Source organism: Pristis pectinata, chromosome 2 (genome assembly GCF_009764475.1).
Source record: "Pristis pectinata isolate sPriPec2 chromosome 2, sPriPec2.1.pri, whole genome shotgun sequence".
NCBI lineage: Eukaryota > Metazoa > Chordata > Chondrichthyes > Rhinopristiformes > Pristidae > Pristis > Pristis pectinata.
Window position 1 is genome coordinate 99,199,456 of NC_067406.1, and position 17,580 is coordinate 99,217,035.

Genomic DNA, 17,580 nt, shown 5'->3' on the forward strand with positions numbered 1-17,580 from the left:
TTATCCCTTGCAGCTGGCAGAGTGGTTATCAGGCTATGGCTCATAGGCTAACTGTGCAACCAACACAAGGTGAAAAGAGGTTGATTTCAATTCACTTATTAAATTCAGTGATGCTGGAACTTCATTTCTGTACACTTGCTCTCATCACATGAAACAGATGCTTAAAGGCATAAATGAACTTGAGTCTCTCTATTGAAGCAAACAGCATACTAAAAACGCTCAATTTCTACACCTTTCCACAACAGACTATTGTACAGAATGAAAATAGGCCACTTAGTAGCCAAGGATCAGTGTGCCTATCATATTCTTGAAGTGTCATTTTTATTCACAAAACCATTTAAAATTGAAAGCTTTCAGGAACATGACATTTAATAATGTTATTTTCCGCTTTTTTGAGATTGCAGGTTTAAAGTTTTAATGAAGATTTTTGGAGTATAAAAATTTTGGAGAGGTAAAAAAAGTATAAAAATGACTTTTATAAACATTAAAACTAATTCAGCGTAATAATAGAATCTATTTTCATGGCCTTGTTGTAGCAATCATTTTTAAAGATTTTATAATATTGTGAATTAATTTTTTCTCAAGTGTTTCATTATTTGGCATCACTTTCCTTGCTGATTGATTTTTAAGTATCCTCATGGCTAATTATTGCTATTTACAGACTTGTTGGATAACACATACGCAAATATGATCTAGTATCAAAAAACAGAATATCATGGAAACAATAACTTTTTATTCTGAAACCGAAACCTAATAATACTGAATGTTGTCATCATTGAATTAACAAAGCACTGAAAAAGATCTGTTGTCAAGACGTTACACTGATAGACATAACTGAGGCTTTTGCTTCCTGATTCATTACTCTTGACCTCCAATATTAAAGGTACTCTAAGATAATTAAATTTTAAATGTATATTTACTGGTCAGTTAGGTAACTGCCAAAGGAATATTTTAGGCATACGAGTCTGCCTAAAATACAATACAGCACAATACAGGCCTTTGGCCCACCATGTTGTGTTGACCTTTAAACCACACCTAAGATTATCTAACCCCTTCCTTCCACATATCCCCCTATTTTAAATTCCTCCATATGCTTATCTAACAATCTCTTGAACTTAACCAATGTACCTGCCTCCACCACTACCCCAGGCAGCACATCCCATGCACCAACCACTCTCTGGGTGAAAAACCTTACTCTGATATCGCCATTGAACTTCCCACCCATTCCTTTAAAGCCATGCCTTCTTGTATTGAGCATTGGTGCCCTGGGAAAGAGGCACTGGCTGTCTACTCTTATCTATTCCTCTGGTCCTGAAGAGCGAGTTCAGGGAGCTAGGCAGAAGACTAAGGAACAGGACCTCAAAGGTAGCAATCTCAGGATTGCTGCCGGTGCCACGTGATAGTGAAGGCAGGAACAGGAGGAGGTGGCAGATAAATGCGTGGCTGAGAAGTTGGTGCAGGAGGGAGGGTTTTAGATTTCTGGATCATTGGGATCTCTTCTCGGGAAGGTGGGACCTGTACAGAGAGGACGGGTTACACCCGAACCAGAAGGGGGCCAATATCCTTGCGGCTAGGTTTTCTAGGGTGGTTGGGGAGGGTTTAAACTAGTTTGTGAGGGGGAAGGGAACCGGAGGAGTAGGTCAGAGGAAAAAGGGGATGGGGAAAAGTTAGATCAAACAGGTAGAGAGGCTTTGGAGAAGGAGAAGCAGAATGCAGGCTATAAAAGTAGTAAGGTAGATGGACTGAAGTGTGTTTACTTAAATGCAAGAAGCGTCAGGAATAAGGGAGATGAACTGAGGGCTTGGATAAGTATGGGGGACTATGATATTGTGGCTATTACTGAGATGTGGCTGATGTCAGGGCAGGAGTAGATATTGAATATTCCTGGTTTTCAGAAGGGAGGAGAAGAGGAGGAGGGGTGGCGATACTGGTCAGGGACACTGTTACGGCTGCGGAAAGGATGGATGTTGTAGAAGGATCATCTCTAGAGTCAGTATGGGTGGAAGTAAGGAACAAGAAAGGAGCAGTTACTCTACTAGGAGTATTCTATAGGCCCCCCGGTAGCAGTAGCGATATCGAGGAGCAGATTGGCAGTCAGTGTTTGGAGAGAAGCAAAAATAACAGGGTTGTTATAATGGGAGACTTCAACTTCCCACATATAGACTGGAACCTGCTTAGTGCCAAAGGTTTAGATGGGACGGAGTTTGTTAGATGTGTCCAGGAGGGATTCCTGACGCAGTATGTCGACAGGCCGACTAGAGGGAATGCCATGCTAGATCTAGTTTCAGGAAATGAACCGGGACAGGTGAAAGATCTATTGGTGGGTGAGCATTTGGGGGACAGTGATCATTGCTCCATAACCTTTAAAATTGTCATGGACAGGGACAGGTGCAGAGAGGACAAGAAGATATTTAATTGGGGAAGGGCAATAAGGGTAATGAGGCTATAAGGAGAGAACTTGGGAGTGTAAATCTGGATGTCCTTTTTGAAGGGAAATGTACCATGGAGATGTGGTCAATGTTCAGGGATCTTATGCAGGATGTTAGGGATAAATATGTCCCGGTGAGGCAGAGAAGGAATGGCAGGGTGAAGGAACTGTGGGTGACGAGAGAGGTTGAATGACTAGTTAGGGAGAAGAAGGTAGCATACATAAGGTATAAGCAGCAAGGTTCAGACAGGGCCCATGAGGAATATAGAGTAGCGAGGAAGGAACTTAAGAAATTCGCCACCCTCCAATCCTCCAGTACCATTCCCGTAGACAACGAGGACTCAAAGATCCTAACCAACAGTTCAGCAATCTCCTCTCTCACCTCGCGGAGCAGCCTGGGGAATATTCTGTCAGATCCCGGGGACTTATCTGTCCTAATATTTTGTAACAGCTCCAACACATCCTCTCTCTTGACATCTACGTGCCTTGGGATTCTCCTTAACCCTACTTGCCAAGGCCTTTTCATGTCCCCTTCTTGCTCTCCTCAGCCCCTTCTTAAGTTCCTTCCTTGCTACCCTATATTCCTCATGAGCCCCATCTGATCCTTGCTGCCTACACCGCATGTATGTTGCCTTCTTCCTCCTATTTGTTCCACCTCTCTTATCATCCATGGATCCCTCACCCTGCCATTCTTTCTCTGCCTCAACAGGACAAATTTATCCCTAACATCCTGCAAGAGATCCCTGAACAACGACCACATCTCTATAGTACATTTCCCTTCAAAAATGTCATCCCAATTTACACTCTCAAGTTCTAGCCTTATAGCCTCATAATTTGCCCTTCCCCAATTAAATATCTTCCTGTCCTCTTTGCTCCTATCCTTGTCCATGACAATGCTAAAGGTTAGGGAGCAGTGGTCACTGTCCCCCAAATGCTCACCCACTGAGAGATCTGTCACCTGACCCAGTTCATTACCTAATACTAGATCTAATATGGCATTCCCTCTAGTCGGCCTGTCAACATAATGTGACAGGAATCCGTCCTGGACACACTTAACAAACTCTGCCCCATCTAAACCTTTGGCACTAAGTAGGTGCCAATCAATATTTGGGAAGTTGAAGTCTCCCGTGATAATAACCCTGTTATTCTTACACCTTTCCAAAATCTGCCTCCCAATCTGCTCCTCAGTATCCCTGCTGCTACTGGGGGGCCTATAGAATACTCCCAGTAGAGTAACTGCTCCTTTCTTGTTCCTAACTTCCACCCATACTGACTCTAGAGAAGATCCTTCTACATTATCCACCCTTTCTGCAGCTGTAATAATGTCCCTGACCAGTAACGCCACCCCTCCTCCTCTTCTCCCTCCCTCCCTATCCCTTTTAAAACACTGAAATCCAGGAATATTCAATATCCATTCCTGCCCTGGTGACAGCCAAGTCTCTGCAAGAGCCACAATATCATAGTCCCATGTACTTATCCAAGATCTCAGTTCATCACCCTTATTCCTGATACTTCTTGCATTTAAGTAAATGCACTTTAGCCCAGCCACCTTTCTACTTTTATAGCCTGTACTCTGCTTCTCCTTCCTCAAAGCCTCTCTACATGTTAGATCTGACTTTTCCCCATCCCCCTTTTCCTCTGACCTACCCCTCTGCTTCCCATCCTCCTCGCAAACTAGCTTAAACCATCCCAAACCACCCTAGCAAACCTGCCTGGAAGGATATTGGCCCCCCCTCGGGTTCAGGTGTAACTTGTCCTCTCTGTACAGGTCCCACCTTCCCCAGAAGAGATCCCAATGATTGAAAAATCTAAAACCTTCCCTCCCTCACCAACTCTTCAGCCACGCATTCATCTGCCATCTCCTCCTATTCTTACCTTCACTATCACGTAGCACTGGCAGCAATCCTGAGATTGCTACCCTTGAGGTCATGTTCTTCAGCCTTCTGCCTAGCTCCCTAAACTCACTTTTCAGGACCTCATCCCTCTTCCTACCTATGTCGTTGGTACCAACATGAACCACGACTTCTGGCTGTTCTTCATCCCACTCAAGAATACTGTGGACCCGATCAGAGACATCCTGGACCCTGGCACCTGGGAGGCAACATACCATCCGGGATTCGTGCTCACTTCCACAGAACCTTCTATCTGTTTCCCTATCGAGTCCCCTATCACGACTGCCTTCCTCTTCTCCTCCCTTCCCTTCTGAGCAGCAGGACCAGTCCCAGTGCCAGAGACCTGGCTACTGCTGCTTGATCCCTGCTGGTCATTCCCCTCAACAGCTTCCAAAGCGGAAAACCTGTTATTGAGGGGAACAGCGTCCAGGGTCCTCTGCACTGTTTGCCTGTTCCCTTTCTTTTTCATCTTCTGCTTCCTGGACCCTAGAAGTACCTGCTCTAAGGGGGGTGACTGTCTCCCGATGCACAGCATCTACATAACTCTCTCCCTCCCTGATGTTTCGCAGTGTCTGAAGCTGCTCATCAATTCTGAACTGAAGTTCCTCCAGCCTCCAGCACTTACTGTAGAAGTGGTCACCGTGCACCCCAGCAGGGTCCACTAGCTCCCACATCAAGCAGCTGCAGCACACCACCATGTCCTCCATCTGAACAATTCTTTCCCTACCTAGTTTTATCCTACTTAAAATTTATAACAATAATAGGTAAACCTTACCTTTACTTACCAGCTACTGACCCATCTCGCCCCTTTACCGTCTAAGCCCCTTGAGCCAAAGCCCAATCACTCTGCTCCCTCTCACTCCACTGCCCACTCCGACGCTGCCTGCTAGATATGGCGGTCCTCGTTTTAAACTGTTCGCACGCTACCGACTGACGTCACGCGCCTGCGCAGTTACTCCCCGCTATCCCCAAACCGTTAGGAAAAAAAACCTACTACGTTTTTCTTTATTTTTGTATTAAATGTTAAGGAGAAGCCACAATAAATTACATAATACTCTAAAGCGCAATAAGACAACCAAAAGTGTAGCTTGGATCCATGTGTTTATTAAACAAATTTGCAAGTGCATTCAGTTTCACAGAAAGGTATACCTTTGAATGCATTTGAATACACAGCAGGTTGCTTAGCTCAACAGCTTGGAAAATTAATTGTGCTCAATGCATTAATCAAAATATAAAGATTGAAAAGATCCAGTTAAACAAAATAAGTACCACATCCAGTCATTTATGTGCACATAGTCTTTGTGCACTGAAATTAGACAGACACAAACAATTAATGATCAATTACACTGTGCAATCAAACTGCAGATTTTTGTTAATAATTATAAGTAGCATCAAACAAATAAATATACAGAGATCACTGTTTTGTTGCAACAAGTAGGTCTAGCAGTCTACAAACATTACTATAACTACCAAAAAAAAACTGACCTGGGAAATTATATACAATGGCAATGTACAAGTAACACACTCAGTTTGCCAATCGTACAACTCATGTGGGCATATCTGTCTCGTATGTAATATCACCTCTTGTACTGCAGAGTGCACCATATGAACATGTTAAATGTGACCTACAGGTAACTAAAATGTTTTCAGTTAACTGACTATTCTGAATATGATGACTTGGCCATGTTTATAATAAGATCCCGTGCGATTGACCAGATGCATTTATCAATAAAATTGATCTTTTAATTTTTTTATATTAACACTTTTAATTAAACACTTGATCACTTGAATCACAAAAACTCCGTCTTAAAAAGTAATATACAAAGATCTGTAGTTGCCAATTTGAAAATAAAATCATCTGAACGCTTTTGATATCTGATAAATTAGACTGCAGTCATGAGGACTAGGTGGTTAAAAATGGAAGGATATTGAATACCTCAGAAACCATCAAAGACAACAGTCAAATGGTAAAAGCACTGGTTACATAACCAGACCACCTCAGGTCAGTGTCACTCACAATACTCTACATCCTGGACTCCCTGCTCATAAAAGAAACTCAGATCATCCATGCTGTGACAATAATTAGTTCTGGTGTGTAGGCAGCACTACTAATGTTGTACAGTAGCACCGTGTATAAAATAAGCTTTATTGACCTCTATATCTTAATATCCAATTGATTTACACGGCTCTATGTGCAGTCTGGGCAGCACTCCCTGGGAAGTTCAAATGGATCATGCTTTTCTTCATTGTCATGCAATTGAAAATTATTTTATTTCCCTCAAAGTCAACACAATGAAAAACTTTTCTGGATTGTTTCATATGGCTCAGGAAATTCAACAGGGCCCTTCTTAGCTGAGTCACACTGGTGCTCCAAGATGTTTCTACAGTAGGGCCACACAGCTTTGAACCATTCCCTGTGTAAGGCTCCGTTTGGAAAACTGCAGGGGAAAAGGATGATGTTGTCCCTGGACAACATCGCCTTCAAATCACAGAATCTATCCAGACACTTACCTACATCTTGGGTTCCCACTCTTCCAAGCTAATTCTGTGCCCACCCCCCACCATCTTTGCTGCCAGTCTTGTTTCCTTCACCCTACCTCTGCATCCAGGTGACCTAGTCATCTTAGGCCACCCAACCCCTGAACCTCCCAGACTTCAATTCCTCGTACCCACAAGCCTTCCACTCTCCCTGAATCTTACGTTTGTGATCCCACCAAATATTGGGCTCTGATGCCCTGCTCACTCTCCTTGGTTCATCTCCTGTGCACAGCCTCAGGAAAGCAGGTGCTACATCTTTACCGAGAGAAAAGTGAATTGTTATTAACTGACCAACAGAAAGCATACTCGTGTCATTTCTGCAGAGTGGAATTGCTTCCTGTTTGTTTTATTCCGAGTCAAGATAAAGACATATCAATCATCAACAGGGCCTAGTGAACTCCTCAACTGAATGGAATCAAGTTAGAGAACAGGATAACATTTTGGTGACAGAACTGGGGAGGCTTCAAGAATGTCTTATCCCAGACCAATATGAGTGATCTAAAATCTACCTTTTACAGCTGATGTTTAAGATCAACATGGCACCAATCACAGAGTTTCTGAAGAGCTTGATACAATGTCTAGGGCAGTCCAACAGAGCCTTGTCAGCCAATCACAGTCATCAAGTCAGACTGCAACTATGGAGAGAGAAGCAAAGCTAACACATTACATCAGCACTGGGAATAACAAGTTTAATGACTTAGGGAAAGACATGAGTGGAGGAAGGAACAAATGAAGGTCTGGGTAGGATGTGAGTCAGGAGATTAAACCTTCCAATCAATCACCAGAAACATTACTTTGGATTTTCATTTCACAGATGCTGCCTGACCTGCTGAGTATTTCCAACTTTCTGATCTTCATATCAGATTTCCATCAACTGAAGTATTAAGCTTTTGGCCAGTCAGTCCTACTAATGTCACAATGAGAGAGTCCTTCCTTTGTAAATCTTGACTCTCTAACTGAAAGAGGTGACAGTGAGCCAAGAGACCTTATTGGAATAACAAAAAAATTGAGAAGAACACAGTAGTCTAAGACTAAGCGAAGCTTCAGTTAAACATAGCCCACAAGGCATGTCAAAAACTGATGCAGCAGACACATTTGTTTCAGGACAGTTATATTTTTTCCCAGAATATTATCCTACTTACTCCGAATAGACAGGCTTAAGTAAGACATGCCTCTGAGCTAACTGTTGTCAGGTATAACTTACTGGTTCTGATGCCATACTGCACAAATGTCAGTTCAGTCTGCAACAGAGTTCTGCAGCAGTGACAGAGGCTGTTCACTTCAGTACTTTTGCTGGTGTTTATTTTTTGCACAAGCCCTCAGCTCTTTATTTCATTTCATCTACAACAGTTGTCACAAATAGCATCAAGTAGGAATAGTACATTAAGTGGGATCCTCAATGAGGCAATGAGAGCAGACTAATACTGGCAGGGCAGCAGCAGAAAACATCCAAGGGAGGAAGAGAGATTTTGTCATTTTTAGACAGGGATGTTAGCAGTGACACAGTAATCCTAACACCAAAAAGTGAATTGAACCCTATGGTTATTATATTAATAGAATTGCAAGTATAGCACACTATCTAGAAACAGAAGTGAACAACAGCTTTCACTTGTTTCAGCTATTAAGTTTACAATGGTCACAAAATGTCGCTGGCAGACAGGGTTAAAGATAATCCCAAGAGGTTCTTCAGTTATATTAACAGTAAAAGGGTGACTAGGGAGAGACTAGGTCCTCTTAAAGACTATCAGGGCGGCCTATGTGAGGAGCCACAGGAGATGGCTGAGATCTTTAATGTCTATTTTTCCTTGGTGTTTAATAAGGAATACATCATGGATGACAGAAATGAGGGTAATAGATAGTGAGGTCTTGGATCATATGCATATTACGAGGAAGGAGGTATTTGCAGCCTTGAAGCGCATTAAGGTGGGCAGGACCTGACCAAATGCACCCCCAGACCTTATGGGAGGCTATGGAAGAAATTGCAGAGGCCCTTGTGGAGATATTTGCTTTGTCGTTAGCCACAGGCGAAGTTCCAGAAGACTGGAGGGTGGGTAATGTTGTTCCATTGTTCAAGAAGGGTAGCAAGGACAGGCAAGGGAACTGCAGGCCAGTGAGCCTGACTTTAGTTGTAGGGAAGTTACTGGAGGGAATTCTGAGGGACAAGGTCTACCATCACTTGGATAGTCAAGGCCTGATCAGGAATAGTCTGACGAATCTTTTAGAGTTTTTTGAAGAGGTAACTAAGGGGAGAGATGAAGGTAGGACAGTGGATGTTGTCATTATGGACTTTAGTAAGGTCTTTGACAAGGTCCCACATGGCAGGCTGATTTGGAAGGTTAGGTCGCATGGGATTCAGGGGGGGCTAGCAAGGTGGATTCAGAATTAGCTTGATGATAGGAAACAGAGGGTGACGATTGAAGGTTCATTCTCTGACTGGAGGCCTGTGACTAGTGGGGTGCCCCAGGGGTCAAGTGTTGGGACCTCTGTTATTCATTATTTACGTAAATGATTTGGATATGAATGTACATGGCACAATTAGCAAGTTTGCTGATGATACTAAATTAGGGAGTCTTGTTGACAATGAAGCAGGTTACAATGAATTGCAAAGAGATCTTGATCAGTTAGGGAGACAGGCTGAGGAATGGCAAATGAATTTCAACTTAGATAAGTGTGAGGTGATGCATTTGGGACAGTCAAACCAGGGTAGGACTTGTACAGTGAATGGCAGGGCACTGATGAGTGTTGTGGAACAGAGGGACCTGGGAGTACAAGTGTACAGTTCGCTGAAAGCAGCCACGCAAGTAGACAGTGTGGTGAAGAAAGTGTTTAGCATGCTGGCCTTCATCAGTCAGGGCATCGAGTTTGGAAGTAGGAACATTACGTTGCAGTTGTATAAATCGTTGGTGAGGACACACTTGGAGTACTGTGTACAGTTTTGGATACCCTGTTACAGGAAAGACATTGTCAAGCTGTAGAGGGTGAAAAAAGATTTACAAGAATGCTGTCTGGACCAGAGGGACTGAGTTATAGGGAGAGGTTGGCCAAGCCAGATCTCTATTTCTTGGAGCATAGGAGAACAAGGGGTGACTTCATAGAAGTTGATAAAATCATGAGGGGTGTGGATAAGGTGGATGTTCACAGTCTTTTACTCAGGGTTGGGGAGTCCATAACTAGGGGGCACAGATACAAGAGGGGAGAGATTTCAAAGAGACCTGAAAGGCAACTTCTTTACACAGAAGGAGAGTTCTGTGGGAGAGATCGAGAATACTGGATGGTCTGTTGCCTCCCTGGTGGCAGGGTCTACGATATCTTAGATTGAGTTCTCAATATTCTCAGGAGGGAGGGTGAGCAGCCAGATGTCGTGGTCCATGTAGGGACCAATGACGTGGATAGGAAGGAGGAGGAGGTCCTGCAAAGTTGAAGGACAGGACCTCCAAGGTTGCAATCTCAGGATTGCTACCTGTGCCACGTGCTAGTGAGGCTAGAAATAGGAAGATAATGCAGCTAAAAATGGTGCAGAAGGGAGGGCTTCATGTTTCTGGACAATTGGTCTTTGTTCCAGGGAAGGTGGGACCTGTTCTGATGGGCGGTTTGCACCTGAACTGGAGGGGGACTAACATACTTGCGGTTTTGCTACTGCTGCTCCGGGGGGGGGGGGGGGGGGGGGGGTGGGACTTTAAACTAGATTTGCAGGGCGAGGGGAACCAGAGTGTTAGAGCAGATAGTGAAGTGGAGGAGGTTAAAGGTCATGTGAGGACAGCATGTTCTGATGGAAATCGAAGGTTTGTACATGATAGAAATGTTCTCAGGTGCATCTATTTCAATGCGAGGAGTACTGTCGATAAAGCAGATGAGTTTAGGGCATGGATTGGCACATGGGATTATGACATTATTGCTATTAGTGAGACTTGGTTGCGGGGTTCCATTGTTTCAGACGTGATAGAGGAGAAGGGACGAAAGGGGGAGGTGTGACATTACTAGTCAGGGGAAATATCACAGCTGTGTGTAGACAGGACAGCCCAGTGGGCTCATCTGCTGAGGCCATATGGGTGGAGCCGAGGAACAGGAAAGGTGTGACCACACTAATAGGGTTATATTACAGGCCGCCCAATAGTTAGAGAGAATTGGAGGAACAAATCTGTAGAGAGATAGCAGACTGATGTAAGAAACAGAAAGTTGTAATAGTAGGGGATTTTAACTTTCCACATATTGACTGGGACTCCCACACTGTAAAAGGGCTGGATGGCCTGGAGTTTGTCAAATGTGTTCAGGAAAGTTTTCTAAATATAGAGGTACCAACAAGAGAGAATGCAATACTTGATCTCCTATTAGGGAACCAGACAGGTCAGGTGACAGAAGTATGTGTAGGTGAACATTTTGGGTCCAGTGACCATAATGTTATTAATTTCAAGTTAATTTATGGAGAAGGTCTGGTCCTCGAGTTGAGGTTCAAAATTGGAGAAAGGCCCATTTTGTGGAAATGAGAAAGGATCTAGGAAGAGTGGATTGGGATAAGTTGATTTCTGGCAAGGATGTGTTCAGTAAGTGGAAGGCCTTCAAAGGTGAAATTTTGAGAGTGCAGAGTTTGCATGTTCCTGCCAGGATTAAAGGCAAAGCTAACAGGCATAGGGAACCTTGGTTTTCAAGGGATATCGGCGATCTGGTTAAGAAAAAGAGAGAGGTGTATAGCAGGTATAGGCAACTAGGAACAAATGAGGTACTTGAAGAGTATAGAAAAAGTAAGAAAATACTAAAAAAGGAAATCAGGAAAGCAAAAAGAAGACAGGAGGTTGCTCTGGCAGATAATGTGAAGGTAAACCCGAAGGGTTTCTACAAGTATATGAAGAGTAAAAGGATAGTAAGGGACAAAATTGGTCCCCTAGAAGATCAGAGTGGTCGGCTAGATGTGGAGCCTCAGGAGATAGGGGAGATAGGGGAGAGTTTTTTTGCATCAGTATTTACTCAGGAAACTGGCATAGTGGATATGGAAGGAAGGGAAACAAGCAGTAGTGTCATGGAACATATAGAGATTAAATAGGAGGCGGTGCTTGCTGCCTTACAGCAAATAAAGGTAGATAAATCCCCTGGGCCCGACATGATATTTCCTCAGACCTTGAGAGAGACTAGTGTAGAAATTGCAGGGGCCCTGGCAGATATATTTAAAATGTCCTTAGCCACGGGTGTGATGCCAGAGGACTGGAGGGTAGCTCATGTTGTTCCATTGTTTAAAAAAGGCTCTAAAAGTAAACCAGGTAATTACAGGCCAGTAAGCCTGACATCAGTAGTAGGTAAATTATTGGAAGGTGTTCTTTGGACAGCCAAGGGCTGATTAAGGATAGTCAGCATGGCTTTGTGCGTGGTAGATCATGTTTAATGAATCTTGTAGAGTTTTTCGAGGAGGTTACCAAGAAAGTAGATGAAGGAAAGGCTGTGGATGTTGTTTACATGGACTTTAGTAAGGCCTTTGACAAGGTTCCACATGGGAGGTTAGTTCAGAAGGTTCAGACACTAGGTATCCACGGAGAGGTTGTAAACTGGATTTGAAATTGGCTGTGTGGGAGAAGACAGAGAGTGGTAGTGGATGGTTGTTTCTCAGACTGGAGGCCTGTGACTAGTGGTGTGCCTCAGGGATCTGTGCTGGGTCCATTGTTGTTTGTTGTCTATATCAATGATCTAGATGATAATGTGGTAAATTGGATTAGCAAGTTTGCTGATAACACTAAGATTGGAGACGTTGTGGACAGTGAGGAAGACTTTCAAAGCTTGCAGAGGGATCTGGACCAATTGGAAAAATGGGCCAGAAAATGGCAGGTGGAACTTAATGCAGACTAGTGTGAGTTGTTGCATTTTGGAAGGACAAATCAAGGTAGGACATACACAGTAAATGGTAGGGCACTGAGGAGTGCGGAGGAACAAAGGGATCTGGGAGTTCAGATACGTAATTCCCTTAAAGTGGCGTCACAGGTAGACAGGGTTGTAAAGAAGGCTTTTGGCATCCTGGCATTCATAAATCAAAGTATTGAGTATAGGAGTTGGGATGTTATGGTGAGGTTGTATAAGACATTGGTGAGACCAAATTTGGAGTATTGTGTGCAGTTCTGTTCACCTAACTATAGGAAGGATATCAGTAAGATTGAAAGAGTGCAGAGAAGATTTACTAGAATGCTGCTGGGTCTTCAAGAATTGAGTTACAGGGAAAAATTGAACCGGTTAGGGCTTTATTCCTTGGAGCACAGAAGAATGAGGGGACATTTGATAGAGGTTTACAAAATTATGAGGGGTATAGACAGTAAATTCGAGTAGGCTCTTTCCACGTAGATTAGGTGAGATAAGTACCAGAGGACATGGCTTTAGGGTGAAAGGGGAAAGATTTAGGGGGAACATTAGAGGGAACTTTTTCACTCAGAGAGTGGTGGGAGTGTGGAACGTGCTGCCATCTGACGTGGTAAATGCGGGCTCATTCTTAAGTTTTAAGAATAAATTGGATAGATACATGGATGGGAGAGGTCTGGAGGGTTATGGACTGGGTGCCATTCAATGGGACTACTGGAATAAAGTTTTGGCACAGACTAGAAGGGCCAAATGGCCTGTTTTCTGTACTGTAGTGTTCTATGGTTCTATGGTAGAGAGTACCTGGAATGAGCTGCCAGAGGATGTGATCGAGGCGGGTACAATTGCAACATTTAAAAGGCATTTCGACAGGTACATGGAGGGGAGGGATTTGGAGGATTACGGGCCGAACGCGGGCAACTGGGACTAGCGGGGAGGATGCTGTGGTTGGCATGGACCAGTTGGGCCGAAGGGCCTGCTTCCATGCTGTATTACTCTATGACTCCAAGAAAGAATGGACAAGACAAACAGCCACTACACAGTGAAATAATTAAAGAGCATCAGGTGGCCTGCGTCACACAGCCAGCCATTCCAGCCCAAATACACATGGAAACTCACATCTGGTGTTGGATCAATCACTAATAGACATACGTATATAATTAGATGATAATGTTAAATAAAACAGGCTCCACTTCAGGATCTTTTGTAGTAGACTATTCAATGTCACAGGAATTGATCGTACACCAAACAATGCACTAATATTAACAGCTACACTCTTTAAAGGTGAAATGTGCCTTTCTGCTTACACCTATAATGTTTAAATATGCTAGAATATATACTCAGTTAAAATAATGGAACATTCCCCCAGGGATTCCTTCAAGCTTCCATAGTTTTAATACTATTGCTATCAGGAACAGTCTACATTACATTGCATACTTGACAAACAGCTGCATCTGGTGGAGGTGGATTAATCTGAAAAGTATTATATAAAAGAATTGTTAATACAGCTAATATCAGAGGAGATCCTATCAACTGTTTCTCTGGTGCATTCTATCCCAGCATAGAAAAATTAGGAACAAGAGGCGGCCAGTCAACCACTTGACCCTGTTCAACCATTCAGGACTGACATAAACCTCAAAACCATTTCCTACTCTTGCTCCAGTTCACATAGTATCCTTATCAAGTAAAACCTATCAGTCTCTGTGAGAGAGCTGCATTTGTCTCACGGGGAATATATTCCATATCTTGACTATTTACGTGAAAAGGCACTCGCCGATTTTACTTCAACATAGCCTACATTGTCACCTTATTCTGGATGACTCCCACCAGTGAAAGTAATTTCACTGTATCTATCCTATTCAATAATTCTTGCATTTTAAATGCTTTGATCAGATCACAACATAATGATGCCATCCAAAATGTTAATACTTCCTCTTCTCACATCTATGTTCATCTCTGAAAACTTCCTGACAATTCAAGAATTCTATTTTTCTCAACTATAAATAGTGAACTTAAAAGCAGAAGTGTTTGGAAGGGTGGTCAGCAAAGGTTTGCAATTTTTCAAAAGCATGATCATACAGAATAGTAGGAGTCAATCAGCCCAGTGTGTCTGTGCCAGCTCTTTAAAATAAACCATCCAACTGGCTCCACTCTTCTGCTCTTTCACCAATCATCTCATGCAACTAACAGCAGGTACTGCAGGATCACAGACAGTAGAAGTCATTAGATTTCAGGGTAAAAGGTTACTGCAGATTTCAAGGAAAAGTCAAAAAATGTGGAAATTAATTGAAAAGTTAATTAAAATCCATGAAAGATTGACAAAGCATAAGAATGAGCTGGAAAACTATGAGCTAAATTTTTATATAACCCTGTGAAAGGTCTCATCTGGCAGGGTGGATCACAGGTCCACTGAAGAACATGCATAATTTTCATCTTGTTCTAGAAAAGGTGGTGAAGATAAAAATTTACTCTTGCACATTTGATCAAACTAAATTGTATAACAACCTAAGTAAGGATCGACAACTTATTTACTTTTTTTTATAAAATCACTTCACAAAATTAATTTAGATGCAAAAACATCAGAGTGGAATGGAAAGGAAATAATGTGACTGTCCATACAGAAAGGTGCAAATGCTATGCAATGTAATTTTCTTTCTCAGACAGGATGCAAGAAGGGGAAAGGGAGAGGCTCACATACAGTAACAACTTATTGAAGGCAGCTTGCTCTTCTTCCTGGCAGATCTCATTCATAGCAGGATGCAGGTCTCGGCATGGCAGAAATAGCTTCAGGGGTCTGAGTGTGAATCCATTCTCTCTGTAAGGGTGCCTTTAACACACTGATGCTTGATTGAAGACTTAGTAATTCTTGGAGGCAAGATTGCCCACTGTCCCATCACCACACTGGAGTTCATTTCACTGCCTCACTTCCTCTCATCCCCAGGAACAACAAAATAAAATGGAGCCGAGTCTTAACCCATCATCCAGAGCAAACATCAGCTGCTCAAATAATTGTGCGTTTCCCGGGAATTTATGCTGAGAACTACAGCAGAGTGACCACCTGTTTAAAAAAAAGATAAATTAGCTTCAACCATGAATTGCATATTTCCAAATCCTGAGTCTGCAGTTGTTGCAAGACTCCATACTCTGGCATAAGCTGAAGAATGGAAAATTGAAAGCCGTGAATGGGTCTCGGATCCACAAATTTACCCTGGAGAATGAAGGACAGAAGGAAAGAAGGTTTTAAAAAAAAGGGCTTGGGTAGATGGGGTGACAAGGGGGTTGAATGTGGGAAGCAAATGTAGGCCAGCACTGTTGAACCAGGAAGATCACATTTGAACCTTCAGGCCCTCAACATTACAACTTGCCAGTTCTTCAGCAGCCGACAAATGATCCCTTCCAGCAATCTCCGCCCTGGCTTCCCATATCATTCTGGGTAGATCTCATCTGACACTGGGGATTTATTCACCTTAACGTGTTTCAAGGCATCTAACACCTCCGCTTTCTTGATACCCACATGGTCCAGACAATCAACGTATCCCACCCTAAACTCATTATCAACCTACATCATTCTCCTTGGCAAATACAGACAAGAAGTTTTCATGTAGAACCCTATCCACATTACCTGGCTCGACACATAGATTACCCCTTTGGTCCTCTTTCCTTAGCTATCCTCTTGCTCAGATTGTACCTACAGAATGATTTAGGATTATCATTAATCTTACCTGCCAAGGATATTTCATGACCTCTTTTTTGCCCTCCTAATTTCCTTCTTAAGTACTCTCCTACACCTCTACATTCCTCAAGGGGTTCACGTGACTGCAGGTGCCTATTCCTTTTTTTCCTGATCAAACCTTCAATAACCTTTGTCATCCGATGGAGACATAAGAGATTCTGCAGATACTGGAATCTGAAGCAACACGCACAAAATGCTGGAGGAACTCAGCGGGTCAGGCAGCATCTATGGAGGGAATAAACAGTTGACATTTCAGCTCGAGACCCTTCAACAGGACTGGAAAGGAAAAGGGCAGGAGCCGGAATAAAGTTGGGGGAGAGGAGGGAGCACAGGCTGGCAGGTGATAGGTGAGTCTAGGTGAGAGGGGGAAGGTACGAGGTTGGATGCGGGGGAGGGGGGAGAAGTAAGAAACTGAGAGGTGATAGGTGGAAGAGGCAAAGGGCTGAAGAAGGAAGAATCCGGTAGGAGAGAGCAGTAGACCATGGAATAAAGGTAAGGAGGTGGGGAATAGATGGCCAGGTCATGAGAGCGGGGGAGGGACAAGAGAAGGGGTGAGGAGGACACAGGAATGAGGGAAAACAAAGGGAAGGGAAAAAAAAGTGGAGAGGGAAGGGGTTACCGGAAGTCAGAGAAATCGATTTTGAGGTCGTCAAGTTGGAGACTCCCAAGGCGGAATATGAGGTGTTGATCCTCCAACCTGCATCTGGCCTCAATGTGGCAGTAGAGGAGGACGCACTGGGAGCACCAGATGCAATAAATGCACCCTCAGATTCACAGGTGAAGTGGTGCCTCACCGTGTTCCAAGTCTACACCGGTAACCAACTCCCACAGCTACCTGGACAACACCACCTCTCACCCTGTCACTTGCAAGGATGCTATTCCCTTCTCCCGGTTCCTCCGCCTCCGCCACATCTGTTCTCAGGATGAGGCTTTCCACTCCAGGACATCCGAGATGTCCTCTTTTTTTCAGTAAGTGGGGTTTCCCTTCCACTACTATCAATGCTGGCCTCAACCGAATCTCCTCCAATTCCCGTACATCTGCCCTCACCCCATCCACCCCCCTACAGACATAACAGGGACAGGATTCCCTTGTCCTCACCTACCACCCCACGAGCCTCCGCATCCAACACATCATTCTCTGCAACTTCCACCACCTCCAA

General features: G+C 43.5%; 1 protein-coding gene across 2 annotated transcripts in view; it reads right to left on the reverse strand.

The window, feature by feature from the left end:
• Window positions 1-10,534: 10,534 nt before the first annotated feature.
• sorcs2 (sortilin-related VPS10 domain containing receptor 2) overlaps window positions 10,535-17,580 on the reverse strand; it is a 526,743-nt gene continuing 519,697 nt past the window's right edge. For both annotated transcript variants that reach the window (XM_052010588.1, XM_052010587.1), the window contains exon 27: window positions 10,535-15,745. In XM_052010588.1, the coding sequence (XP_051866548.1) occupies window positions 15,681-15,745 (65 nt within the window). In that variant the 3' untranslated portion in view covers window positions 10,535-15,680. The remainder of the gene's footprint in view (window positions 15,746-17,580) is intronic.